We start from the raw sequence: 27,838 nt of genomic DNA on the forward strand, positions 1-27,838 counted from the left end.
GGGGAACCCTGGAGTCCCGACTGAGGAACGCAGGGCGCCCAGGCCTCAGGGCCCAACTGAGCAGGTATCCAGCTGTGGCCTCTGGACCTGCCCAGTCCCCAAGGGACCTGGGAGGGGGGCCGGAAGAGAGGGAGCTGGGGCACAGGGCTCCTGGGTCCAATTAGGCCTGACTCAGCGAGTGACCCCAGCTGAGTCACTTCCCCTGGGCAGCCTGCCCGCCTCAGTTTCCTCAGGGAGGGTGGGAGCTGGGAACAGGGTCTGCTGGGAACCAGCCGCTCGGGTTGCACCTCTGCACTCTACGGCAGGCTTCTCTGTCTGCCAGATGGAAGTGGCTCCCTGCCCCGCCCAGCTGAGGATGCTGGCACCCGGGCCCTGGGGACCGTTCTCCCAGGAAACCTGGCAATTAAGTGCCAGCCCGCTTTGGGCATTAATAGCATAGCTCAAACTTACTGAGCGCTGACTGCATGCCAGGCCCCGTGCATACCTCCTCTCAAAACAACCCTATCCTGTAGTCATTAGTACTCCCATGTCAGATGAGGAGAACCATAGCTCAGAGAGGTTACGGGACAAGCCCAGGGTCACACAGCCATAGCAATTACAGCCAACACAGTTCGAGTCCCTACTCTGTGCCAGGCCCATGCCCTTTGCATACGAGCTCACATACAGACATATACCCTGGGGAAGTGGGGACTCTTGGCCCCTACTGGCCAAGTGAGGCCCAGAGAGATCAGGTAACTTGCCTAAGGCCTCACAGCTAGAAGCTGACAGAACCCAGATTTGGCCCCAAAGCCCATGCTGCTACCAGGGAAAAGAGAGAGCTTAACAGGAAAGGCCTCTTCTTGTAATAACAACAACAACAATAATAATACCTATTATTAATTGAGTGCCAGGCCCAGCTTTATGTGCTCCGTCTCCCCGCTCGGAGTGGGCAGCACTGGGACTGGCCACTGGGAGGTCCCTCCGAGTGCCCCCAGCCCCACCCCGTCTTCCCTCGGGGAGGCTCCATTCAGGAGGCGGAGGGTGTCCTGAGGTGGCCCAGCTGGACCCAGACGTCCACGGGCCCCCACAGGCTGAACCGCCGTATCTGGAGAGGTTCCAGAGGATCTGACGGGGGTTAGGAAGTCCTGTTTATCGGAGAAAGATCAAGCCCAGGGTGCAGAGGGGTGGGGGTGGGGGTGGAAAATCAGAAGGAAACAAGCAGAGCTGACATCCGTGTCGAACCAGATAATGCCCATCTCCTCACTGCTCCTCATCACTCCTCCTGACCAAGCCGTTCTAAACACTGTGACTTCACTCTTTACGGTTCCAACGACCTTACGACACAGGTACTGTTATCACACCCACTTGACAGATGAGGAAACTGAGGCTGGCGTGGTCAGGCAAGGCCGCATGGCCAGGAAGCACCATCACCTCCTCCTGCCTGGGTCTTCAGAATTCCTCTCCCAGACTCGGGACCCCGAGAGCTGCAGGTGCAGGAGGCACTCCAGGGAAGCTGAGGAACGACATTCCACGACACTGACCACGACGCTAACGGTGGTGACGATAAAATCACCCCCCACACCTGTACGTGGACCTTTCTCTGCCAGGCAGCAGGTGCTTTTCACACACTGACTTATTAAATCCCTACCACGAACTTGTTATTACCCCATTTCGCATAGCGGGAAACTGAGGTCCGTTAAGTGTCACTTGCCCATGACCTCAGCTGGAAAGAGACAGAGGGAGAATGGAAGTCTCCAGACCCTCCTCTGCTGAGCCCCTTGAAGGTCCTCAGACCCCAGCAGCGGATACCGCCGGCTGACGCCGTGGCCCGCGGGGACTCACGAAGTTCTAGGAATGCTCACCCTTTGGCTCAGAAGGATTTCCCCTCCCATAGAGGGGGTTGTGGGAAAGGCTCAGAAAAACCGTATTAAAAACCCTTCCAACTTCCCCAACGGGCCCTGGCCTCTCATCTGCTGACCCCAGCCGCCCAGGCGGCCTTGCCTGCTCTCCCCCCATCAGGGCTGAGTCTCTGGCCCCCACAGGCCCCGGGGAGCCTCCAGCGCCGTTTCCGCTCTGGCAGCCAGGTCAGTGATGGGAAATCCAGACACAACTCGCGCCCACAACCCTGGAGACCCATGCGCCCACCGCCCTGGCAGGGGCCCCGGGCTGGGCTGTAAATGGGGAGGCAGGATGGGCTGGCTGTCCCAGCTGCGCCTGGCAGCTGGCAGGGGTCAGGGGATGCTTATGCCCCAGGCAAGGGGGGTGTAGGTCAGATCTCGGCCCCTCCTGCCCCAAAGCTGGACCTTGGCCCTGCAGACCCGGCCTTGCCAGGCCCTCTGCTCCAAAGCCCCCACCCGCAGCCCGATTTCACTTCCTCCCACTCAGTCAGGCCTGGCCATGCCTCTCCCTGGAGGCCCCCAGCTGCAGGCAATGACCTCCTCACCTACATCATCGTGCCCGGGAATGGGGAAGAGAAACAGGAGAATGAGGAAACTAAAGAAAAAAAAGAAGCGGGACAAGCAGGCAGGCAGGACCCCTCCCCAGTTCCTCAAATGCAGTCCCCACCGCCCCAAAAGCCCCCATGGCCAGAGGGAGGGCACGGAGGGGATTTCTGCACCAGACACTAAGGGCCTCTCAAATACCCTCCCAGCTGGCCCCTGACCTAGAGCGCCAACACACCCCCAGCCTGTTTTTGGTGGGAGGGTTTTCCCGTGGCCCAGGTCAGGGGTGTGAGGGTACCCGCCAAAGAGACCTGAGCTCTGGGATCCCTAACCTCTGGGAACCCCCAAATTCAGTGGCATGGGGCCGCTTGGCCAGGCTCACCTCGGTGATGCAGAAAGTGGGGAGAGGGGCTTCTGGAATCGGGGACTCCCTCTTAGCCACATGGCCTGGGGCAGTAGGGAGGGGCCGCACCAAAGGGCTCTTCCATCTCGCAGCCTCAGTTTCACTACTTTCACTTTCAAGGTACCGAGCGGTGACCCCCCCCGACCCCTCCCACCAGACACAAGTCGAGGGGGATGCTGCCTCGACAGGCGGGGCCGCTTTAAGGGGTGGCCTGGGGGTAGGAGCCGCAGCCTCTGCGGGCGCCTCCCCCACCGCCTGGCTCCCCACTCCATCCCAGCACGTGTGTGGGTGGGGTGTCGGCCGGGAGGGTGTCGCAGGAGCCGGGGAAGGGTCCCCCCGAGCGCCCCCACCTGAGTAAGCGGCAGGACAGCGTTTCAGGCGGGGGTGAGCGCGCAGACCCGGGAAGGACCGAGCCCTCCGGCCCCGGGGGAGGGCAGCGCCGGGGAGGCCGCCTTACCTGAGACACGGGGGGTCCGGGCCCGGCCGGCCCATGGCGTCGCGCGCCTCCGGCCCCCCGAAACCCCGAGGGGGCGGGTGGGCCCCCGCCCGGGAGCGTTCTCTCCGCGCGCCGGCTCCTGGCTCGCGGCTCTATCGAGCGGGGCTCAGGCAGGAAACCCGGGCTCGGAAAATGGCCAGCGCCTCATCATTTCCGCCGCCAGCGCTTGACAGTTGCGGGAGGATGCGCCCCGGGCCGCCGCCGGGGAAACTTTGCTGCCGCCGCCGTCGCCACCGCGGGCCGCGACAGTCCGGGCGGGCGGCCGGGCGGAGGCGGCGGCCGAGCCCATGCCGCCCCGCGCCGTTATGTAAAGAGGAACCGGCTGCGCTCGCCGAGCCCCGGGGGGCGGGGGGGGGGGGGGGGGGGCGGTCCGGCGGGGCGGGGCCCAGGGGCGAGGCCGCGCGAGGCCACGCCCACCTCCGCGAGCCGGCCGGGGCCGGAGGGGCAGGTCCTGGGGGCGGGGCCGGGCCTTGCCACGCCCACCGCCACTGCACCTCCGGGGCTGACCGGGTCCTGGGGTCTCCAACGCGCGCCGGGGAGGGGCGGGGCCTGGACGAACCACGCCCACAGCTCGCCCACCCGATTTTGCACCGCGCAGCCTAAAGAAGGGAATGAACTGCCGGGGGGGCGGGCCACCCGGTGCCTCCGGCTGCGGGGGCGGGGCCCCAGGAAAGGCGGGGCCGGGGCGGGGCCGGGCCGAGCCGCCTGGCCTCGAGGGGGCGCGCCCCGCCGACTCCCTCCCGCCGGGCCTTATCTGCGCGCGCCGGACCTGTCCGTGCAACAGCGACCGCAGCTTTCATCACCCGGGGCAGGATCCCCGCCCCGCCCGGCCCCGGCTACCCGCGGCGCCGCTGCGCCGACCCGCCGCGGCCCCAGCCCCCCACTCGGGTTCCGTCCCCACCCTCGTGTCTGTGCCCCCCGTGTAGACCGCCCTCCATCGAGCCGCCCGTCCCCCGCGCCGGGAGTGCCCCTTTCTCCGGGAAGCCCTCCCAGACCGCGGACGCCCATGCGCTCCGGGCCTCCCTGTCTGGGGGCCACTTTCATTTTCTCTCCGGGCCTGATGTGGCGTGAGGTTGACAGCGGGGTCCCCGCGAGTCTGGGGTGGTGCACACGCTCAGCCAGCCCGGGTGTCGGGGAGAGAGGAATGTCTGTTCCCTCCCTCCCACAACAGGAAACGGGTCGCCCACGCCCCCAGCCCGCAGGGGCCGGGTCACCCCCTTTCCAGACAGCGCGCCCCTCCATTCCGCTGCCTCCCCGTCTTCCTAGATGTGGGCATATGACGTGACTTCTCCATACCTCGATTTCCCCACCGAGGAAATGGAAATAATAAGAGTACCCGCTCCACTGGGGGGCGTGAGGACGAAATGAGTTCATGCGTGAAGGCAGGCGGCCTGCGGCTTGGCCCAAGAGAAAACGCTTTCTGTGAGTGTTGGTTAGACCGTCAGGCCCGAGTCCTGCCCTCGGAGCTACAGGAAGGGGTTCCCCAGAAGGTGGGGATTTCCAGACCCCAGCAGAAGGGGGAAGGAGGCTGGTCGGCTGCAGGGTCCTTGGTGTCCAATAACCTTGAAAGAGCTGGCCACAAACCGTGTGCTTTCCACAGATAAGTGTTAAGTACCTACTGTGTGCTGGGCACTGTTCTAGATGCTGGGGACACAGCAGTGAACCAGACAGACGAATCTCCCCGCCCTCCCGGAGCTGACACTCTGGGGAGGGGACACGGAGCACAGATAAATAAATGGGATAATGTGTCATGAAGGTGGACAAAGAGTTAAGGGATGGAGAGCCGGAAGGGGCCGTCAGACTGGAGGCTCGGTGACAGCGACCCTGAGGAGCTAACATCTGAGCTGAGACCACCCCTCCCCCCACCCCAGGGCATGAAGAATCCAGGCGTGACGAGGTCTGAGGGAAAGGTGCTCCAGGCCAAAGGAACAGCCAGTGCAGGGGTCCGGAGGTGAGAAACTCCGTGTGTTCGAGGAACGTTGGGAAGGCAGTGGTGATAGATGGGAAGAGCCCAAGTCAGAAAGGCGGGCCTGTCCCATGGAGACTTGAAGGTCCTGGTGGCGAGCTTGAGAATTCCCTTGAGGGCAATAGGGAGCCATGGAGGGTTTTGAGCAGAAGGACCTGTTGACCTTTGGATTTGAGCTGCAAAGCCTGCAGGAGGCGACCCAGCATCCGAGGGTGTGGGACGAGGGGAGGGGGAAGGTATCAGGAGGCGTAAACTGATCGCCCCACATTATTGTCTCTCTATTCCACTTCGGGAGACTGAGGCCCAGAGAGAGCAGTAAGTTGCCTGCAGTCACACAGCTGTCAGGTGGTACCAAGAGAGCAGCCGGGTACACAGCAGTTGTCAAATGGTTGCTGAAGTCTGCCAGCCACAAGCACTTTCCCTCTCGCTGCCAGACAGCAGTTCTGCTGACTTAAATGGAGACTTGTGGTTCTTCCCCTTTTTAATCACAGTGCAAGGCTTCTCTCTCGCCAGATTTCTCTGAGGCCCGAAGCGGTTTCCTTTCTCGCTGAATTTCTTCTCGCCGCGCGTCCCCTCCAGCGTCCAGTTTCTCGTTTCAGCGCTCTCCGCGATGGAGACGTCGCACCTTCGTTTCTGTTTTCCTTAGAAAGGCGAGAGGTTTCCGAGGAGCCCCTGCCGCCGCCTTGCCCTAGATTCGAGCCTCGCAGCTCAGCCCGCGGTCGCATCTCTGCGGCTCCTCCCCCTTCACAGGCCGCCGGGCGAGCAAGAGGTTTAGGCCGATTGCCCCGAAACGGGCAGCGCCGGCGCCCAGCAGGTCCCCCCGCGGGGACAGACGCTGACCCCGAGGGCACCTGCTGCCTGCCCGGTTCCGGCCCAGGCTCTCCGGATTAATAGCAGCAACGAAACAATAGTCAACGACCATATCGACAGGTACTGCTTAATACTGTTAATAGTGACATTAACAGTTAACACTAATAACAAAACAAAAGTTAACCAGTACAGGATGCCAACACAAGGACTGATAACAATAAATATAAAAACATAACAATAAACAAGTCTAATTAATAGTAAAAATAATTACTGTTACAGGATTAATAGCGAATATTAGATAAGAATAGGATATTAGTAGTAACAATAAATATGATAACACCTAACAAGTCTAGGATAAATGGTAATAATAGGAGCTAATGGTTACAAGATTAAGCATAATAAATATAAAATAACAACAGGTTAGTAATAAGATTAACAATAAATGTAATATAATAGTTAGGACTAACAGCACTTAATAGTTACAGGACAAGTAATAATAAATATAAAAATAACAATAGGCGAGAATAGGATTAAGAGTAATAGATACGATACTATCATTAAACAGCTAATGATGTAGGATTAGCAATAACGTGGTGAGCAGTCTTTGAGCCTTGCTGCGGGCCAGGCATTGCTCCACACCAGTTCCGACAAGTGGAACTTCCTCTGATGATGGAAATGTTCTGTCTGCCCTGTGCAATATGGTCCCCACTTGCCACATGAGCCTCTTGAGCGCTTGAAACGTGGCCAATGTCACTGAGGAACTGAATTTTAACTTTACTTAATGTTAATGAAGTAACGTGTAAAGAGCCACACGTAGCCCGCGGCTCCTGGGCCGGACGGCGCAGCTCTGACATCTTCCATGCGTTAGTTCATTCGACTCTCGCGGCCGCCCGGGGTAGGCGCTATTGTTGATATTACTATCCCCATCGTGTGGTGAGGAAACCGAGCCCTGAAAAGTGGAGTCATTAGCCCTGATCAGGATCTCTCAAAGACACCCTTCAAGCACAGGACGCCATTGTCAGAGGGGCCCCTAATTAAGAACCAAGGCTCTGGGGTCACCCAGATGGCTTTAGAAGTCTGTGTTCTGCATCTTCTTAGCTGTATGATCACTTGGACTCTCTAGGCCTCAGTTTCCTCATCTGTAAGATGGGGACAGTCACAGGGCTGACCTCACTGGCATGGGGAGAATTTGATGAGAAAACTCACGTTAAGGGCTTGGGAGGCTGGACAGCACTTCCGAATAGCATGTGCTCAATAAAGAGTGTTGATTAGGGGCCAGCCTGTGGCCTAGCGGTTAAGTCCGCACGCTCTGCTTGGCGGCAGAGTTCACTGGTTTGGATCCTGGGCACAGACCGACATCATGCTGTGCAGGTGTCCCACATACAAAATAGAGGAAGATTGGCACAGATGTCAGCTCAGGGTCAATCTTCTTCACCAAAAAAAAAAAAAAGAGAGAGAGAGAGTGTTGATTACAATCTATACAGGCATGCACCACATGACAGTGCTTCAGCCACCGGACTGCATATATGATGGTGGTCCCCGGACTGCATATATGATGGTGGTCCCACAAGATTAGTACCACATATTCTAGGTGTGTAGTAGGCTATACCATCTAGGTTCGTGTGAGCACACTCTTTGATGTTTGCACAATGACAAAATTGCCTAACAACACATTTCTCAGGATGTGTCCCTGTTGTTAATCGAGGCACGACTGTAAGTGGATGTGAGTCGTACATCCCTCAGGGGTGGCTGTGGAGCATGCTGGTCACAGAGACTTGCCCTGTGGGAGACAGACCCTCACGCCCATTGTACAGATGGGGACCCTGAGGCTGGAGAGCAAAGACTCCTCCCAAGGTTACCAGCCGGTGCGTGGAGGCCTCGATGTCCACAGCTGTGGAGTGTGCTTCTGCAGACCCGTCCTCCCCCTGCTGGGAACACGGTCTGGGCCACAGGTGAGGAGCAGGCCTGAGCCCGGGGCTGCCCCCTGGCCGGGCAACGGCTGCGACACTGGACTGAATGTTTCCAGCCCCCCACAAATTCACGTTGAAATCCTTACCCCCAGGCGACGGTGTTAGGGGGGTGATTGGGGCAGGAGGCAGAGGCCGCGTGCATGGGATTAGTGCCCTTGTGAGAGAGACCCCAGAGGGCTCCCTCCAGCTCTGCCACGTGAGGTTACAGCTGGAAGGCACCGTCTGTGAACCAGAACGGGGGGCGCTCACCAGTCACCGAATCTGCCAGCGTCTCCATCTCAGCTTCCCAGTCTCCAGAACTGCAAGAAATAGACTGTGTTGTTTATAAACTACTCATAGCGGAATTTCTACGGTATTTTGTTATAGCAACCCGTGTGGACTGAGACAGAAAACTGGCACCCAGACGTGGGGTGCTGCTGTAGTCAACACGCATAACTGTGAAAGCGGCTTTGGAACTGGGTGCTGGGTAGAGGCTGGAGGAGTCTGGGGTGATTGCTGGAAAACGTCTGCACTGCCGGGACGGACCCCTACGGGCCATTCTGCGGAGGGCCCAGAGGGAAGAGGAGCGCTGCAGACGAAGCCGGTCCAGGACAAGGGGAGAGGCCCGAGGCGGTTCGCGGATCATTGGGGCTTCCCTCCCATCCCAGAATGCAAGGGTCTGGGTGGCAGGACGATTTCAAAGGAGGGGCCACCCCTGCTGGCTCTGCCCGGGTGGGTCCCGGTCAGCGCCCCCTGTGGCTCCAGCAAGCCCCCAGCGGCGTGGGCTGTGCTCCAAAGCTGTGCGGGCATGGCTGCCTCCACCTAGATTTCGCAGCAGCTGCCAGCTCACAACCCAGGCAAGGGGCCACGTTGAGGGCAGGGTCACCAGGGAGAGTCCCCACCAGGGCGGTGCCCAGCAAAGCCAGGGGGCGGACAGAACCTTGGGGGCCCAATCGCTGCCCAGCAGAGCTTCAAAGGCAGGAACGCCACCCCAATGTGTCCAGAAGGCAGAACCCCACACCCCAGGGGCTCTGGAAAGCGGGACTCAGCCCCAGCATGCCTGGAGGGCAGAGCATCTGGCCAGAGAGGATTATTCTAGAGCCTGAAGGCTTTGGACTCCTCAGGACCTGCCACTCCTTTCTTCTTTTCCACCTCTGTCCTATGCCCGTCCTCTCGCGGTTGCATTCTGGAAGCGCACGTTTGATTTCACAGCTGGAGAGGAATCTGCCGCAGAATGGTGGCACCTTGAGTCTCACTCATGACTGACTTAGAGAAGGCTTTGGGCATTAGACTTCTGCGTTGATGCCGGAAGGAACTAAGACTTTTGAGGCTCTTGGGATGGAACGCATTTTGCATGTGTGAACTTTGGGGGGCCAAGGGCGGAATGCAATGGACTGAATGTTTACGTCCCCCCAAAATGGACTAAGACCGCTGGTGCTGGAGGTTTCCAGGCCTGGGTTTTCATCCCAGTGCTGCTGTGTGAGACTCCACATCCTAAACCTCAGTGGCCGCAGTCTGTAAAATGGGCGTGACAGTAGCAGGGTGAAGGGAAGTGAGACTGTGCAGGCCGTCTGCTCCCGAGCAGGCACTCAGGGAACGTCCTGCATGCTCACTCTATCAAGTGACCCCTGGAACACACTGGGCTCCTCACCACTCCTCAAAACCACCTCCGACTCCTGCCTCAGAGCCTTTGCACGGCTGTTCCCTCTGCCCAGGATGCCCTTCCAACTGATGTTCCCATCCCTCGCTTCCCTCACTTCCTGGAGGCCCCCTCCCCCTCCCCTGGCTGCTGTCACTCTCCTCTCTAACCCTCCTCCTTCCACCACGTCTGAGAACGCTCCAGCAGCTTTATGGAGAAGCCCCACGTGGTGGGGGACGGAGGCCTCCTGCTGACGGCCAGCAAGGAACAGAGTCCTCTGGGCAACAGCCCCAGATGAGCCACCTTTGAAGTGGCTCCTCCAGCCCCAGTCCAGCCTTCAGATGACAGGAGCCCAGCCCATGTCTGGCTACAACCTCAGGAAAGAGCCTGCACCGGAAACGCCCGGCTACACAGCTCCCAGATTCCCGGGACCATATGAAATAATAAATGCTGTTTTAAGCCACTAAGTTGCAGAGCAATTTATGACATAGCACATAACGAATACAGAGCTCAAGACAGCTCTGGGGGTGTCCAGTCAGCCCCTTCCCCGCCCATCGGGGCCCAGCGGAGGCTGGCAGGGTCAGGAAGGGGAGTCCTGGCCAGAAGGAATTCTGTCAGCGGCCCTTCCTCTTTCCGCCGCCGGATTCCCGGGCGGGTCCAGGGGCGAGCAGGTGCCGGGCCGCTCCGTCCAGCTTCCTCCCCGCACCCGGTTCCCCTTTCCACCCTCCCAGCGACTTCCACTCCGAAACCCGCCCCAGGCCGCCTCAGGAAAGCAGGCAGCGCTTTACAATCTGGACTCCATCTGCGGAAGTCTGCACGGGAGCCGAGACCTCCCGGGGAGCAGGACACCCCCTCCCATCCCTGCCGTGAGGGCTCTGCCAGGAACGACCCCACTTTTCGGAAGAGGAATCGGAGGCCACGTGCCCAGAGTCACATGGCTGCTCAGCGACTGAAGCAGACTCCTGGACCCAAGACCTGTCCGATCGCAGAACACAGCTCTCAACGACTTACTACGCCCAAATAATAATAATAATAATAATGGGGTAATAACAGAATTAATCATTATTGGACATTATGTGCCAGGTGCTATTTTGAGGGCTTTGCATGGATTAATGATTTAGTCTTCCCAACAACTGTAGGAAGGAGAGAGTGTTGTTTCCCTCCCTTCGACAGAGGGGGAAACTGAGGCACGGAGAGAAGTGACCTGCCCCAGTCCCAAGGCTGGTAAGCGGCCCAGGACTCGGGGTCCAGAATTCCGACCTTGGCCCAAATCGCCCGCGGCGGCCGCGCGCCCCACGCCCACCCCCGGGGCCCCCAGCCCTGCCGCGCAAACGCGGACCGCCCCCTCTTCCGCGGGGGGATGTGGATTCGGAGGGGAAGTGACTCAGTGGCGTGCGGCCCCGCAGACAATTAGGCACTTCCAACCCGGGTAATTAAAGGCCCCGATGGCTCCGCAGAGACCGGACAACCTGGTTACCGCGGCCGCCCCGCGCGGCCCGGCTCCGCGGGGCCCGGTCCAGGCTGCGCGCCCGCGGGCGGTAACGCGGGGCTCGGGCGCCCCCTGGTGGCCCCGCGATGGCGGGCGGCGGAGGCTCGCGCGAAGCCTCGGCCCCTCCTCCCGGAGCCCCCCTGGATGCCCCACCCCGGTTCCAGGTCTGGGGCCTCCGATCCACCGTCAAACGGCCACCAAGGTCGACAACACGGATTTGGGACATGGTTTAATGCCCGGCTTCTTCCTCTGGTGCTGGGTCACCCTGGGCAAGTGACTTGGGCTCTCTGAGCCTCAGTTTCTTCGTCCGTAAAATGGGGATAAGGGATGGCTCGACCTCCTAGGATTGTGGTGAAAATTAAGTCAAATGATTCGTGTTGAGGTCTCTGCCACACAGTCAGTGCTCCTCAAATGCCTATTATTTATTTCCAAGGCACGAATGTGATTATGGGCCATGTCTCTCCCCTGCTCTGAACCTTCCGTGGCTGTGTGACCTTCTGAGCAAAACTCATACCGGCAGCCTGACATTCCAAGCCCTTCCCAGCCACATCCCTGTCGACCTCACCTCCTGAAAATACCCACCAAATGCCCTCCGCTCCAGTCACACCAGACTTCTTTCCGTCCCTTGTTTCATGTTTCCAGACCCGTGTCCTGTTCTCACTGCCTGGCATTCTGATTCCCTTTCCTCTGCTTGGCAAACTCCTATACATCCTTCAAAAACACCTGAACTGTGCCCTTTACCTGAGGTCTACTTGGGTTCCCTGGGGGCGTTGCCTCCTCTGTATCAAGCGTCCGAGGGACAGAGGGCTCATCCCTAATGTTGCAATTACTCATGCATTCAGCTGCGTACCCCCAGACTCTGAGCTCCTGCAGGGTGGGGCTGCAGTTCCGCTCATCTTTGAACCTGGGCTCATGGCAGGAACCCGGCACACATTATAACGGTGCTCAAGACGTTGTGTTGAGACAAAATGAAATGGTAGGTCCTTGGTGATTGTTGGTGGATGGTGACTCTAACGCACAGGCTCACGATGGGAGCCTTGGTTCCGGCGCCTCCCCGCTGGTTCGACCTCTCTGCGAAAATGGGGATGAACCAAGTGCCTCCCTCAAAAAGCACTGCTGAAGGGGGGCTGGCCCCGTGGCTGAGCGGTTAAGTTCGCGCGCTCCGCTGCAGGCGGCCCAGTGTTTTGTTAGTTCGAATCCTGGGCGCGGACATGGCACTGCTCATCAGACCACGCTGAGGCGGCGTCCCACATGCCACAACTAGAAGAATCCACAACGAAGAATACACAGCTATGTACTGGGGGGACTTTGGGGAGAAAAAGGAAAAAAAAATAAAAAAATAAAATCTTTAAAAAAAGCACTGCTGAAGGGTCCATGAGACTGTGTGTGCAAAGCACTTAGCACGGGACACTCGATCAGTGACGCGGGTTATTGTCAGCTTCCTTTACGCTGAGGGGCAGGCGACCGAGCACCGCTCACACTCCCCTCCCAGCTACGTTAAAAGAAGCATCGAATGTCAGCTAAGGTATAAACCCCCCAAAATTGCAAACAGTGCTCAAACGGATACTTGCGCACGAACGCTCACAGCAGCAGCCACAATGGGCGAGATGTGGGAACGGCCCAAACGCCCGTCAGCGGACAAGTGCACAGACGGCAGCTGGCCATCCTCAGCCACGCAAACCAATGGAGGACGCGCGGCGTCGAAGGGAAGGACGCCTGCTCCACGTGGATGAACTCGAAACGTGGCGCTCAGTGAAAGCCGACGCAGAAGGCCGCACGTGTATGAGACCAGCGACGTGGAACATCCAGAACAGGCAAGTCCGCAGAGACAAAGTGGATGGTGGGTGCCCGGGCTGGGAGAGAGGGGCACGGGAGTGACAGCTACTGGGTGTGGGGTTTCCTTTCCGGTGATGAAAACGTTTTAGAAGTAGATGGAGGTGGTGGCACAGCATTGTGAATGTCCCACGTGCCACTGAAATGGACTTTACAATGGAAATGTGAATGTCACCTCAATCAAAAAACGTGACAACAAAAGTGTTAGCTCACGGGGCAGGATTTGGAGGGCGTCGGGGCTGCGCCCACTCTATTCCTCCCGTCCCCCCCGCAGGCTGCTCTCGACCCCCAAAATGGGCTGCAGGAGGCTGGGAAGCTGGTCTCCCTGCCCGCACCTGGCAGAGCCCAGGGATGGTCCCACAGAGCATGTGACGTGAGTGTGGGCCACTCCTCGCCTGCAGAACGGCCGGGCGGCTCTGAGATCCGTCGCCACCCTGAGCCCCTCGCCAGCACCGGGTGACTGAGCACGGCTCCGGGGTGAGCCGTGGGCGCAGGCGGCACAGGAAGATGCCGCCGGGCCAGCAGGTCATCTCCGAGAGGAGGACCCTGACCTGCACAGAGAGGGGCAGAAACTGGCTGGAGGGGCGGGGAAATGCAGCCGCGGCAGGAGGAAGCTTGAGGGGAAGGGGGCCGCAGGGTCCTCTGCGGGGCTGTGAGGGCTGACAGGGCCCTGAATTACCCAGACTGAACAGGAGTGTCTGCAGAGCCTCAGGCCGCTGAGTCACTTCCCTTCAGCTACCTGGGGCCGGGCTGGGTGTACTTCAGGCGAATGGTCAGACTCTGCTTATTCCTGGGCCCAGAGAAGGACGCTGGGGCTAGCTGCCTGGGTGTGCTCTGCCTCATATGCTGGCTGTGTGACCCTGGGCAAGTTACTTTACCTCTCTGAGGCAGTAGGAGTCACAGGGCCAAGGATAGAGGAGGAGAGGAGAGAGGGAAGTACGAGGCAATACTCTTAGATGCAGAAGCAGGAAGCTGAGGGCGGAGGGGTGTGTGGAGAGCAGCAAGCCCCACATTTCCATCTTCCCCCAGCTGGGCTCCCCTCACTGCTGAAATGGGTTCCCATGAGCGTGGCTGCTGGACTTCCCTTGTTATGCTAACAGCACCTGACTTTCTATGAAATCTCGGTTCAACATGTTCCCTGGGGACGGCCTTCTCGTCCCCACCCCAATGATTGGTTCAAAGACAGGCAGGTGAAGCCACATGGCCGGTGAGAATCAACTCCAGGCTTGGGCAGAAGAGTCCAATAAGAAAATGTTTCATTCCACTCCTCTTGGAGCTGGGAGAACATAAGCTCAGAGCTTCTGGGGGCCATGTGGCCTGAGAATGAATCCACTCAGAGCCATGCAAAACCCGACAGAGAGAAACTGAGTCCTGATGATACGGGCTTTGCACCTAGATGCAGCCATACCTGAAAGCAGTTACCCTTAGATTTCTCAGCCATGTGAGTCAGTCAATCTCTCTGTGGCTGAAGCCTGTTTGTGTGCAGCTTTTAGCCACTTGGCAACTGAGAGACTCCTGCCACAGAACACCAGTGGGTCCTCCCAGTTGCCATATCATGCGAAGGTGCCTCATGGGCCTCTCATACCTGAAACAGGAGACGAGGGTATGGTCCTGGGGTTGGAAGTTGGGAGAGCCAGGAGTTGGGCAGGCTGAGAGGAGCTGGGGCCCCATGGGGGCAGGAGGACACTCTGCCCAGCAGGCTGGGATTTTTGAGCCTCCACTACGTGCTGGGCCCTGTCCCATGCACTGGGGATACAATGGCGAAGACGACAGACACTGTCTCTGTTCTCGTGCCGGGAAACAGATTGTCGGCGAGCGAACCCTTAAATAAACAGACAGTGACAAGTTAGCGAGGGCCTCGAAGCTCACTGAACCCTCCAACAACCCTTGTCATCTCCCTTTTCCAGATGAGGAAACTGAGGCTCAGAGAGGTGAAGTGACTTGCCCCAGGTCACATAGCTACTCAGATTCCAAGCCGGGATTTGAACCCAGGTCTGGCACCAAAACTTTTTAGTTTTTATTAACAGTTTTAATTTAAAAATTTTACATTAGAAATTTTCCCCAAGGGCCTTATATTTTGATTTTCTTTACCCCCAAACAGCATCTTTCCCAGATAATGACTTAGTTATTTTAAAACTTTTTTATTGCTCAAAGATGTTTGAAGTGCCAGCCAAAACTTGTGAGCAGAAAGTAGTAACACGGAACAGTTACTGAGCACTTACTCTATGCTAGTGTCGTTCTGAGGACTTTGTGTCATTACCTAACGGGCAGCAAGGTGTAGAATCCAGACCGCCTGGGTTCAAATCCACTTCCTTGCGGTTTGAGTTCAGGTTAGCCATGTCATCTCGGTTTCTTTTCTGTAAAATGGGGATGGCAAAATCGTTCCTACTTCTCAGCGTTGTCGTGAGAAGCAAACCCCACAGCACGTGCTCAGTAAGCAGGACTATTCTTCTTGAAGTCCCTCATGCACCTATGAGATGGGGGGGGGGGGGGTGTTCCTTCTTCTGTTTCACAGATGAGGAAACCAAGGCACAGAGAGGTGAGTGACTTCCCAAAGGTCACACAGCTTGAGAATGGCAGAGTGGGGATGGGAACCATGCTGCACATTAAGTGATTTCCAGCTCGCAGCGTGGTCCCACGCTGATTTGTGAGTCTGGGCTTCACGGGAAATGCGAGACCTCCCCCTGCACTCTGTAGTCCGGGCTGTGGCTCAGGGGCCACGCCGGCCAGCACTCCCTTCAGGTCCCGACCTGGCACAGCAGGAAGGAAAACACATTCCACCTAACACGCACGGCAGAGGCAGCCATGCTAGCGCTCCGGTCGGGGCTCGGCTGGGGTCAGGGGAAGGGGCTGTGAGTTTGTGGGGTTTGCTAGGACGGTACCGGGAGGGGTTTCTTCGGACTTGAAGTGGAGGTGGCTAGGTGGTTAGGAACATGGGGGGGTATCCAACAGGCTTGGGTGGCAGCCCCAGCTCTGCCCTTTTCCTGTGTGACCATGGGCATGTTACTCACCCTCTCTGAGCCTCGGCTGGAGAGTTCAATATGATGGTCTGGGTCAAAGGAACTCGGCCCTGTGCCGGCGTGCAGTACGTCCTGGTTATTAATAAGGAGCAGGTGAAACTCCGAGGCAGTTTAAATCGCTCCTGGGGGGAAAGCAGTCAGGAATTCGGGGGTCTGCAGGCGGCAGAGGAGAGGGTTTGGGGACTGGGCATGAGACGCCCCATAGCTGATGATGGGGACGAGGAGAGGAGTCAGCAATGCCACCTTTCAAGGCGGGCTCTCCCATCCTCCTCGGGATGCTCTGGAGGGAGCCGGCAAGACCCTCCTGGTCCCACGCCTTCAGCAAAGTTCGCTCGCCCAGGCCCGGGCCTCAGCTGGTGGAGCGCAGGTACCAAGGGAGGACCCTCGAAGTTGGGACCCGGGTCCCTCCCCGCATGGGGCCTGGCCAGCGCACTGTGGTGGAGGACAATTTCAGTTCCTTCCCGGGGCTGGTGGCCTCTGCCCACTGCTGGGGTGGGGCAGCCACCGCGGAAGGAAGCTTGGCCTGGGACCCCAGTGGTGCTGGTGGCCGAGCGAAGAGGGCGGGTCCGAGGACAGGGCTGGGTGCAAGATGGCAGGTCCTGTGGGCACCTTCCTGGGAAGACTGTCCCTACGATGTGTCGGGCACTGAAGACGCGGCAGAGAACAAAGCAGACAAGACTCCCTGCGCTCAGGGCCCCGCCTGCTCACAGGGGGGAGACTGGTGTCATGGGCTGGGCAGTCCCCAAACCAGGTACGCTGCCACCAAATGGCTTCTGGTTTTTCTCCAACTTCATGTGGCTTCTTATCTCCTTAGCAAGTTCCTCCTCATCTCCCCAGCCTTCTGAGAAAAGCCCACAGGCCTCCTGGGTCTCATCTCTCCTCCCCTCTTGCTGCCTCTGCTCCAGCCACACTGGCCTCCTTGATACGTTTCTTGCCTCTGAGCCTTTGCATTTGCTGTTCCCTCTGCCAGGAATGCTCTTCCCTCTGGATAGCTGCACAGCTTGTGCCCTTATTTCCTTCAGGTCTTTACCCCAAAGCACCTTCTCTGGGAGGTCTCCCCCGGCCCCTACCCGCTAAAACGGCAGGCCCGCCGTCCTCATTCACAGCACACGTGCTCGTCCCTGCGGTGGTTCCGGACCCCAAACTTCGGCTCGTGTACTGTAGATGTTGCTTCCTTTGTTTACCCCGGGAAGCGAGGGCGGGAGCTTGTCTGTCATTTTTTTTTTTTTTTAACCATTTATTGAGGTGAAATTCACATGACATAAAATCAACCACTTTAAAGGCCACCATTCAGTGGCACTTACGACTTCACAATGCTGTGCACCCACCACCTCTATCAGGTTCCAAACATCTCCATCACCCCAAAGGAAGACCCCATACCCATTTTTTTAAACCCTACGCCCATTAAGTGGCCACTTGCCGTCCTCCCTCCCCCTAGGCCCTGGCAACCACCAAAATTCTTTCTGTCTTTCTGGACTTATCTATTCTGGCCAATTCACATAATTGGACTCTCACAACACATGGCCTTTGGTGACTGGCTTCTTTCACGCAGCATAATGTTTTCGAGGATCATCACATTTTAGTGGGCATTGCCACTTCAGTCCTTTTTAGGGCTGAGTAATATTCCACTGTCCGGATGCACCACATTCTGTTTATCTTCCCACCCACTGGTGGACACTTGGGCTGCTTCCACATGCTGGCTAGTGTGAGTAGCGCTGCTGTGGACACGCATCCCTGCCTGTCTTTGCCGTGTGTACCCCGCGCCTGGGACACAGAAGTGCTTCCCTAAGTGTTGGCTGAAAGACTGACTGCCTGGAGGAAACAAAGGCATTCGACCCAGTGGGGTGGGGCTGGGGCTCATATGCCTCCTGGAAGAGACAATGGCTGAGCGAGGGCTTGAAGGAGGAGTCCTGGAAGGGGCACCAGCACATGCAAAGGCCCAGAGCACGGTGCATTTGGGGAACAGAGGCGTGGCAGGAGGCTGCAGTTGAGGGAGTGGGGCTAGGAAACCACGTGTGGGGAGGCTGGAGGGGCGGGCAGGGGCCAGGACAAGTAGGGCCTTGCCACTCCCGGGTGGGAGTCTGGACTTGCCCCTGAGGCAACAGGGAGCCACAGAAAGGCTCTGAACAAGAGAGTGCCGTGACTCGCGTTGACTCCAGTTTTACTAGGATCCCGCGGTGGAGAATGGACTCGGGGGTGCAGGGGCAGAGTGGCAGAAGGGAGACCTGAGGGAAGGCTATGCAGCCGACTGGGCGAGAGACGACGGTGGCCTGGGGCAGGGAAGTGGTGGCAGAGATGGAGAAGTGACGGGCTCGAGACTGGTTTGGAGGGAACACCATCAGGACTGGTAACGGCAGCCGCGACCCAGTTCTGGTTCTCAAATTCCCCTTCCCAGTCCTTCTGAACACTGTTCCTTTTCCAGCCCGCTCCAGGCGCCAGCCACAAAGACGCTCCGCTGGTCACAGCAGCCAAGGCTGGAAACAACCTAACATCCGTCAGCGATGAAAGGACAAAGGAGGCGGCATGTCCACACGGCGGGACAGGATTCAGCCACAAAGGAACGGGGTACGACACGCGCTGGAACAGGGCCGGACCCTGAAAACGTGATGCTCCGTGAACAGAGCCAGACTCCAGAGGCCATGTGCTGTGTGATTCCACGCATGGAAACATCCAGAACACGTGAACCCCTGGAGACAGGGAGCAGACAGGTGGTGGCCGGGGCTGGGGGAGGGGACGGGGAGCGAAGCTGACGGGGACAGGCTCTTACTTTGGGGTGATGGAAACGTTCTCGAATTCAACTGAGGCGGTAGCTGCACTACCTTGTGAACGGACTAAATGCCACCAATTGTCCACTTGCTTTTACTTTTGCTGGTGTCTTTTCAAATTTGGAAGCTGTATCTTTTTTTTTAAATCTATTTTCAGCTTTATTGAGGTGTAATGGATGAACAAAATTGTAACATATTTCCAGTATCCACGTGACGATGGGATACGCGTCTGCAGTGTGAAAGGGTTCCTCCCCTCTAGTTAATTCACACGTTCATCATTCTATACAGATTTGTTTTGGGGAGAATATCGAAGTTCTGCTGCCTTTGCAAATTTCAATTATATAATTCAGTGTTACCAACACGTCTTCCTGTTATACGTTATGTTCACTTTAAAATGATTTTTTAATGTGAATTTCACCTCAATTAAAAAATAAATAATAAGGAATAATAATTTTTAAAAGATGCCAGGGCCTTGCTCCGATTTCTGCCTTTTTCACCCAGGTCAAATCTCAACTCTAGCATGAGGGGCTCTGAGAGCCAAGACTCACAGACCTCTGGGAAGTTTTACCCACACCAAAGCCCAAATGCCCTTGTGCCTGGCATTTTCCTCAACTGGCAAGCATCTAGATTCGGGGGAAATCCCAGCTCGCCTTTCCTGGCTGAGGAGTTATGGCAGCATCAGGTATAGCTGGATCCGGGAGCTCAGCAGATATCAGATATCACCAGGTACCTGTCTCTCTCCACGTCGTGGCTGTGGCCCCGCTTTCCTCTGCGCTGGCTTCACTATCAGGCAGGCTCTAGAATTCAACTGCTTCTCTCCACCTCCACCGCCTCTGCTTTGCTCTTAGCTACCATCATCTTTTGCCTGGACTAACTGCAATACCTTCCTCCCTGGTCTCCTGGGGCCTCTACCCTTGCTCCCTGCAGTCCATCCTCCCCACAGCAGCCAGGGACCGTGCTGAACCTAAGACAGATCACATCCCTTCTCTACTCAAAACCCTCCCATGGCTCCCCATTCTTCTCAGAGTAAAAGCAAATCTTTCCCATGATGCACAAGGCCCTAAGCAACCTGGCTTTGCCGATACTCTCTGACCTCATTTCCTACTATTCTTCCACTTGCTCACTCGGTCCCAGCTCCGCTGGCTTCCTCTCTGTTGTTCAAACATGCTTGGGATGGGCCCACCTCAGGGCCTTTGCACTTACCATTCTCTCTGCCTGGGACACCCTACCCCCAGAGACCTACAGGGCTCCCTTCTCCCTTCCTTTAGGTCTCTGCACCTCAGAAAGGCTTTCCCTGACCACTGTGTCTAAAATCTACCCCACTGCCATAGCTGAGTCTTCCTAACAGGAATCACTTCCAGAACTTATTTGTTTGTTCACTGACTCAGGAACCGTGCCTGGAACAGTGTCGGCACACAGTAGGTGCTTAGTGAGAGGCTGTAGAATGAATATATGATCCTGGTCGGTCCTGTTTCTCTGCTGCCTTCAAGCCAGGACTGGACAGTGATGGAGGCCTGGAGGGCGGCGGGGAGGAAGCAGGAAGAGCAGGTCCAGGGAGGTGGGGCTGTGTTCTTCTAAGCAGAATAAAGAACAGCAATTCCTATTTGTCGAGAGCACCTACTGTCTGCCGTGAACTTCATATCCGGCGACTGTCTGTATTAACAGATGAGGAAACCGGCCCAGAGAAGTGAAGTGACTTCTCTAAGGCCCCACAGTGACAGACGGCTCAGTGGGACTTGAACCCAAGCCTGCCCAACTCCAGAGCTTTCCCGCCTCACCTGGAGCTGGGGGGGGGGGGTCGCCAGGCATCCTGTACATCTAGTACGGTCCTCTACTGACTTCGTCAGAACGCCCGGAATGTCCTGCATTCAGCTTTTTCCAAGAAACCACAAATTTTCAGCAGAGTTATATTTCAAATGTAGCTGGGTGTTAAATTTGCTAAATCCGCCAGCCCTACGCAAGGAGGAGCTGCGACTCCAGGCCCAGGGCTTCAGCGAGCACCCCCGCCCAGGACCCCGATGTTTTTCCGGGCGAATCCGCCGCCTGTCCTTACTTAGGCCTTGGAAGCGCGTGGAGCCTCGAAACCGAATCCTCTTTCCTGGAATAGGGCACTGGGGATTCCTGAGCCGGTCGCGGCCCCTTTAAGAGTGGTTTCGGGGGCGGGCCCAAGGGGGGCGTGGCGAATCCGGGGGCGGGCCGGGCCGGGGCCCCGGCCAATCCGGGGGCGGACCGAGCGCGGGGGCGGGCCCGGCGCGGGCGGGCCGGGAAGGGTTAAAGGGGCGCGCCCGCGGGCGGTGGACCGTCCGGCTGCCCCCGCCTCCTTCCGTCCGAGCCCTGCTCTCCCGCGGCTGCGCCGGCCCGGCCGCCCCGGAGACAAAGCAGCGCCGCCGCGGTCGCCGCCCCCGAGCGGGTCCCGGGCCATGGCCGGGCCGCCCCCCGGCCCCGCTCCTCCCGTGCCGCCGCCGCCCTAGGCCGCGCCTCGAGGTAAGGCCGGCCCGGGGGACCTGCGGGGGGCGCGCGCCGGGCCGCGTGGGTGGGCCTCGGGGTCCCCGGCCGTCCGGAGGGCGCGGGGATCGGCCCTCGCGCGCCTCACTCCGGCGTGATTCCCCAACTCGGGACCCCCGCTGCCGGGCGGACGGGGCCGATGATCCCGGCCCCACAGGGGACCTCGGCCGCGGGGGACCCTGCGCACAGGCCGCCGTCGGCTCCCCCTGCGGTCGCTGACCCCCACGTGGGGCTCTGGCTGTCCTTTAGGGGACACCCCACACAAAGGGGCAGGGCAGCCGGGAGCGGGGCGAGACCCGGAGGACCAGCCTCTGCGGGGCCGCCTCCAGCCTGCGGGGGTCCCGGTCCCCGGCCCCTGCCCGGGCAGGCGGGGCGGGCGCGCTCGAGGGCTCGCGGCACGTGTCGCTCGGCCTGCACCTGCCACACCCCCTCTCCCCGAGGCCCACTGCTGGGGGACCCTGGTGGGAGCCGAATCCAAGGCCAGGACCTGCCGGTCCGGCTTCTTTCCTTGAAGTGAGCGCCACGGTGCCGTGCCTCCGTTTCCTGCAAGTGCTGGTTTCTGGGCCAGCTGTGTCCCTGGAGCCCTTAGACAGCGTCTTTGGGCGCGCTCACTCCCTGCGAAGCATCTTGCAAAAATGGCTCTCCAGGATTCACTTATTCCAGCCGCCCCGAGGGCCGGATGTTACCCTCACCTGATAGGGGCTGCGAGCCCGGACCGTGGTGCGGGCGTCCTGGGGCCTTCCCGTAGCTGCCAGTGGGTTTCCCTCATTTAGCCCACTGCACCCTCCCCAGCGCATCTGAGGCTCGGAAAGGTGAGGTGGTTTCCTCAAGGCCCCCAGCCCACCCTGGAGGAGGCGAGAACTTGGCCCCTTCAGCTTCCTGCCGGCTGCCGGCCGTTGAATCAGCGGACTCTGAACTTCTTGGAAAACAGCGTGAGTGCGGGGAGATAAGCGGGACCGGGTCCTCCCAGGGGCCCTGCTGCTTCCTGCCCCCCTTTCGTGCTGGGCTGGAGCTGGCGGGGCCATGGGTAGGACCGGGTGCCATGCCACCGGTGACGGGGGGCAGGCTGGCCCCGTTTGGGCAGCAGAGGGAGGAGGGCCGCCCAGCGTGAGGGGACCTCAAGATCAGCCCCTTTGGGCGGGGTGCCTAGAACATGCGACTCTGGGCAGAGCCTTGTGCCTTTGGGCAAGTTGCTTGACCTCTCTGTGTCTCAGTTTCTGCAGGTGAATGCAGGATGGGGCGCAGCCCCGTCTCGGGCTGTTGAGAGCTGTGGGACGATAACTCTGATTCGTTCCACAGGGCTGTGAGCGCCAACTACATGCCAAGCGCGGGAGTCCCCTGCCTCCTCAAGCAGGCAGAGATGACGCAGGTGAGTTTCGGTTGGGGTGCAGGAGAGGGGCGGGGGTCCCTGGACACAGGGCGGGTGGGGCCCGCCTCCCTGAGTTCCAACTGCAGGATGAGGAGCCAGCCGTGGGAAGATAGGGGAAGGGCATGCCAGGCAGAGGGAACAGCCCGGCCCAGGCCCCGAGGTGGGAGAATGCCCCGTGTGTATGAGGAACAGCAAGGGGGCCAGGGTGGCTGGAGCTGCGTGACAGCGGGGCCGAGAGGTGGGGGGGGGCCCTGGGAGGCTGCGGGGAACCGAGCCTGATCCTCAGCAATCGGGAGCCATGGGGGGTTTAGGGCGGAGGAGGCTGTGGTTGGGCTTCGTTGTAACAGGGTCCCTCAGTGGGGCCCGGCGAGGGGCCTGGGAGGGAGTTAGGATCTTGCCCTGGAGAACATGGCCTGGAAGGGGCGAGGACGCAGGCCGGGGACCAGTGGAGGGGCTCCGGAGCCGTCTGGGCAGCCATCACGGGGCCTGGAAGGGGAGGGCAGTGGGCAGAGAGGGCCTGCTGAGGGGGAAGAGGTCGGAGGGGGTCAGCTGGACGTGATGAGTGATCAGGGTTGGTGCAGGGGAACCAAGGGCCATCTGTTCAAAGCACTGAGGGCAGCACTTGGGGGCCAAGAAGAATGTCAACAGCTACCGCCGGGTGCCTGGTTCCGTGCTCAGTGTTTCCACATGGTCACTGTGCCATCATCACAGCAACCCTGACCTAGGCACTGCTGTGATCCTGTTTTACAGATGTGGAAACAGAGGCCCAGAGAGGCTTAAAGCTTGCCCAGGATCACACAGCCCTAACACTGCAGAGCTGACACTTGAGTCCAGAGAAGAGCAAGTCGAGACCACAGCTGGGCAGAGGCCGGCGAGGTGAGTGGTGGCCTGAGAGGCAGGAGGGAAATGGGGTGAGTAGGGTGGGTGGTTCCTGAGGGAAACGGGCCCAGATTCACCTGGGAGTTGTTGTGGGGGGGAGGGAATGCATGAGTCCCATTTTGCAGAGAGAGAAACTCAGGCTCAGAGAGGGGCAGCCCGTGTCTGAAGTCACACAGCTCGGGGAGGCAGAGCAGGGATTAAAGACCCTGAGCCTTCATGGGCTCTGGCCTTGTCCTGGCTGCTAGGTCAGGACAGGCTGATCTCTGTTACTAAATCATGGCTCATGTTGCCTCTTCCAGGAAGCCTTCCTTGACTGCCTAGGCAAGTGAGATGAGGGAGCAATCGCCCCCTCTGCCCTGGGTCAGGTTGCCTGGCTGGGCCCCCTGTGACCTGCCGCTCCCAGGAGAGCCACCACCCATACCTCATTCCTCCAAGGCCTGAGTAAGGCACCACGCAGGCTGGGAAAGAACATTAATTGAGCACCTGCTGCATTCTAGCTGCTTGACCTACTTTGCCTCTTGAGAAATGTAGCTACTGTCCTATGTAGAGTGGGGTTGTGAGGCAGGAGCACGAGGTGGGTCCTCAAAGTGGCCATGCAAAACCCCAGGGAAAGGTGTGGCCACATTGGACACCCTGTACCACCTCCTGACAAGTCCTGCCTGGCCAGTGTTGCCCTGGGCAAAGGCGGATAAAATCACGGGGCCAAGTGCATAGATTCCTCAGTGCTCTCCCCATCCCCTGCCTGTAAGTGTGGGCCCTGCCCTGGGCCCTTTATCTGGATTATTTCATAACAGTCTTTTTTGTCACTCTGAATGCATCCACCACCTCTCCCCTTCCTCACTTGGATCCAGCCTCACCAGCCTCCTGGCTGTCCCCCAACACCAGCAGCAGGTTCCCACCTCAGGGCCTTTGCACTTGCTGTTCCCTCTGCCTGGCATGTCCCAGGGGTTCCCTTCCTCACCTCCTGCAGGTCTCTGTTCAGATGTCACCTTCTCAGTACAGCCTTCTCGACCCCCCTGTTGAAATCAAACACTCCTCTTGTCCCAGCACTCCTGACCCCCTCCCTGTCAGACTTTCCACAGCACGTAAGACCATCTGGCAGATGTATTTCATCTGTTTGTTAACTGTCTGCTCCGTTCACCTGCACTGGCACGTGAGCACCACGGGGGCAGCGACCTCCCCATTTTCTTTACTGCTGTATTCCCAGTGCCTGGCATGCAGTAGGTGCTTAATAAATGTTTGATGAATGAAGGCCCTCCAATCCTCTGAAGTGGGGTCTGTTCACACCCACATTTCATGGGGGCCGTCAGAGCTGAGCTAGGAAATCAGCAGAGCTGGCGCCCGCTGGGGACCACCGAAGGGCAGCGGGTCTGGTCCCGGGGATGATGGAAACAGCTGCCTGGAATGAGGCCTGGCTTTGAACGTCAGCTGCGCCCAACGAGCTTGGTGGCCCTGGGCGAGTCTCTAACCTCTCTGTGCTGTCTCTCCATCTGTCACGTGCGGTCACGCCAGTCCCTGCCAGCTTGGCTTGGCCGCCAGATTAAGCGAGCTGAGATGCACGAAATGGGGGGCACGCAGTGGGTAGGGGTCCCCAGCAGTATTGGGGCGGGAGGCCAGCAGGAGGGGCAGGAGCCTGGCCTCTGGGGCCGGTCCCACGGGGCTTCCGGTCCTGGCTCTGCTTCTGCAGGGCCGCGTGCGTGAGCCTGGGCGGGCCCTGGAGCGCTTTGAGCCTCAGTTTCCCCCCCCACCGCCCGCGGAAGGGGGAGGGGCGCGGGCCCCGGGAGGCGCTGGGGCGGCGGGTGACCCTGGCTCCCCGCAGGCAGGCGGCCATGAAGCTCAACGAGCGCAGCCTGGCCTCGTACGCGACGAGCGGCGCGCCGGCCGACCGCGCGGGCTTCCTGTTCCAGCGCGCGGGCCGCGCCGCCGCCTACCTGCGCCGCTGGTTCGTGCTGCGCGGCAACATGCTCTTCTACTTCGAGGACGCGGCCAGCCGCGAGCCGGCGGGCGTCGTCATCCTGGAGGGCTGCACGGTGGAGCTGGTGGAGGCCGCCGAGGAGTTCGCCTTCGCCGTGCGCTTCGCGGGCGCCCGCGCGCGCGCCTACGAGCTGGCGGCCGAGAGCCAGGCGGCGCTGGAGGGCTGGGTGAAGGCGCTGTCGCGCGCCAGCTTCGACTACCTGCGCCTCGTCGTGCGCGAGCTCGAGCGCCAGCTGGCCGCCGTGCGCGGCCCCGCGCCCGCGCCCCCGGCCCGCGCGCTCCCGCCCGCCGCGCCCCCGCCCGGCCCCGCGCCCCGGGAGAACGGCCGCGCCGCCTGGAGCACCGCGGCCCCCGCCGCGCCCGGCCCCGCGCCCCCGCCGCCGCCGCCCCGCCGCCGCGCCTCGGCCCCCAGCGCGCCCGCCGCCTTCGCGCGGCTGCACGAGAGCTACGGCCGCGAGGTGCGCGCCCTGCGGAGCCTCTGGCTGCGGGGCCGCGCCCAGCCCTGAGCGCGCCCCCGGAGACTGGGGGACGTGGGGGCCAGGCCGGCCTTGGGGGTCCCCGCGCGGCCTGGGTTCCGGGACTCCAGCTCTGAGAAGATGCTGGATGCTGATGTGGCTGCGGAAGCCGGGCCTTGGCGGCCACGTGTCTGGTTCCAAGAACCCAGGGCCTGGAGGAGCCTCCAGAAGCCGAGGGCTGCTTTCCAGGGAATCTGCCCAGGCTGGGCCCACCCACCCAGCAAAGGCCTGTTGCTGGCGACAAGCCCCGGCTGGGGTGGCTGGGTGCTGCTGAGGCTGTGTGGCCGCAAAGGCAGGTGCCCAGTGGGCCTGGGCCTCGCAGGGACAGGGGAGGGCTCCTCCACGGCGGCCTCCAGGCGCAGCAGGGCGGGTTTCCAGGCGTGTCCCGGGCCTGGAGTGGGGCAGGCGGGACTTTGCCCCGGGCTCTGGCAGCCCTGGAGGTGCTCAGGAGCCGCCCTCTGGCCCCGGGCCACGTCTGCCCTGGTGTGGCAGCCCTCGAGCTCGACACCACTGCATCCTTCACTCCTCCTACCCGGTTTGCCTGCCGGGGGGTGGGGGTGGGGGTGCTGGGGGGGGCCCCTCTGGGAGCTGCCCCACCTCCTCCAGTCCCGGGCTGGGCAGCCTGGCCTGAGCTGACTTTCCAGCAGGTTCCGCTGGGGAGGAGGGGCCGAGAGCTGACTCGCTGCCCAGAAAGGGCTCAGGTACGGATCCCGGAGGACCAGGACACGGCTGAGAAGCCATGTTTGCCTTCCAGAACACTCTCCCTCCATCCAGCCCCTCTCTGAGCTCGTGCCCTTGGTCCCCCTCCGGCAATCCCGATGGGGGACCGGATCTCGACCGCTTCACTGTGCCCGCTCACCACGGTGGCCCTTCTCCGTCCAGGAGAGTCTCGGGGCTGGGATGCCCTGGCCCTCACGCTGGGTCATGTTTACAGTCCTCAGGGCCCCACACCGGGGCCCCCTGAGGACACCTCTGCCCCAACCTCTTTCCCCAGAGAGTCCCTCTCGGTGAGGGACAGACTCAGCCCCTTCCCGCTGCCTGGCGCCCGGCTCTGGGAGCAGGGGGCTGTCCGTGTGTCTGCCGGCACCAGCTGACTGCGGGCGCAGTTGACTGGGCTTCCTAACTTAATTTTTAATACTTTGGGTGGTTTTTTCCTAGCAACAACGCTTTGTGTTTTCAGTGCTTTTGTTTCTCGCTGGCTCTGGCCCTGGCTAGGGGTGGCACGGGGATAGGTGGCACTGCCCCAAGGGGAGGGCCCAGAGCCTCGGCTGGAGACAAAGGCACCTGGCCAGTCTCACCTGGTTCTTGGCCTTCTCCCTGCCAGCCTGGCTCTCCGGCAGCTGCCTCTAGGTTTGTCCACTTCCTCTCCCGCTTTCCCGAGGCCTGAGAGGGGGGAGGGCCACTCTTGGCTGGGGGCTCTGGGTCTGGGGGTCCCGGCGCCGAGTCCTGGCCACACCCAGCTGGTGGGGTGAGGCGTTGGCCCAGGCCTGGTGCAGGTTTATAAGCTCTAAAGGTACAATGCCCTGGTCTCCCTCGGGGGCTGGGTGGGGCTGCCCCCCCAAAGCACAAGATGGGGTCAGGCTGCCTCTGGAGTTGGGTTGGGGGAGGATATCAGGCAGCCTGCCCGGGGGGTTGTAAAAGCTAAAATAAAATAAACCGAAGTTTGTCAAATGATGGCTGGCGTGCCGTTTTTTTCCTGCCAAAATGGTGGATGGGTCTCCCTGGCAGAGCCAGCAGCAGCCCTGGGGGGGGTGTCTGCCAGGCACGTTCTCACAGCCCCCAGGGCAGGGCTGGCCCCACCGCAGA

General features: G+C 59.9%; 2 protein-coding genes and 2 long non-coding RNA genes across 8 annotated transcripts in view; 2 read left to right on the forward strand and 2 right to left on the reverse strand.

Annotated features, from left to right (window-relative positions):
- The window catches only part of SH2B3 (SH2B adaptor protein 3), a 37,234-nt gene extending 33,819 nt beyond the window's left edge, over positions 1 to 3,415 (reverse strand). For both annotated transcript variants that reach the window (XM_023647150.2, XM_023647151.2), the window contains exon 1: positions 3,281 to 3,415. The gene's annotated coding sequence lies outside the window, so the exon portion shown is untranslated. The remainder of the gene's footprint in view (positions 1 to 3,280) is intronic.
- On the forward strand, positions 1,932 to 19,254 carry LOC138915207 (uncharacterized). The gene is made up of 2 exons (XR_011420823.1): positions 1,932 to 2,063; positions 18,448 to 19,254. It is a non-coding gene; the product is annotated as an uncharacterized lncRNA (long non-coding RNA).
- Positions 6,209 to 25,733, reverse strand: LOC106783484 (uncharacterized). The gene is made up of 6 exons (XR_002809733.2): positions 25,475 to 25,733; positions 16,017 to 16,147; positions 15,266 to 15,362; positions 14,591 to 14,827; positions 8,315 to 8,364; positions 6,209 to 7,524 (listed from the first exon to the last, which is right to left on the reverse strand). It is a non-coding gene; the product is annotated as an uncharacterized lncRNA (long non-coding RNA).
- PHETA1 (PH domain containing endocytic trafficking adaptor 1) lies at positions 21,092 to 27,703 on the forward strand. 4 transcript variants are annotated; one of them, XM_070220174.1, is made up of 5 exons: positions 21,092 to 21,274; positions 22,088 to 22,227; positions 22,595 to 22,664; positions 23,415 to 23,540; positions 25,367 to 27,703. In XM_070220174.1, exon 5 carries the CDS (start codon positions 25,373 to 25,375, stop codon positions 26,021 to 26,023), a length of 651 nt encoding a protein of 216 aa, XP_070076275.1. In that variant the 5' UTR covers positions 21,092 to 21,274; positions 22,088 to 22,227; positions 22,595 to 22,664; positions 23,415 to 23,540; positions 25,367 to 25,372; the 3' UTR covers positions 26,024 to 27,703. The 4 variants fall into 4 exon arrangements, with proteins under 4 accessions (XP_070076275.1, XP_070076276.1, XP_070076277.1 ...); XM_070220175.1 differs by having other exon boundaries at positions 21,137 to 21,274; positions 22,069 to 22,227; XM_070220176.1 differs by lacking the exon at positions 22,088 to 22,227 and having other exon boundaries at positions 21,149 to 21,274.
- The last annotated feature ends 135 nt before the right edge of the window (positions 27,704 to 27,838 follow it).

The sequence above is a fragment of the Equus caballus genome, chromosome 8 (genome assembly GCF_041296265.1).
Source record: "Equus caballus isolate H_3958 breed thoroughbred chromosome 8, TB-T2T, whole genome shotgun sequence".
NCBI lineage: Eukaryota > Metazoa > Chordata > Mammalia > Perissodactyla > Equidae > Equus > Equus caballus.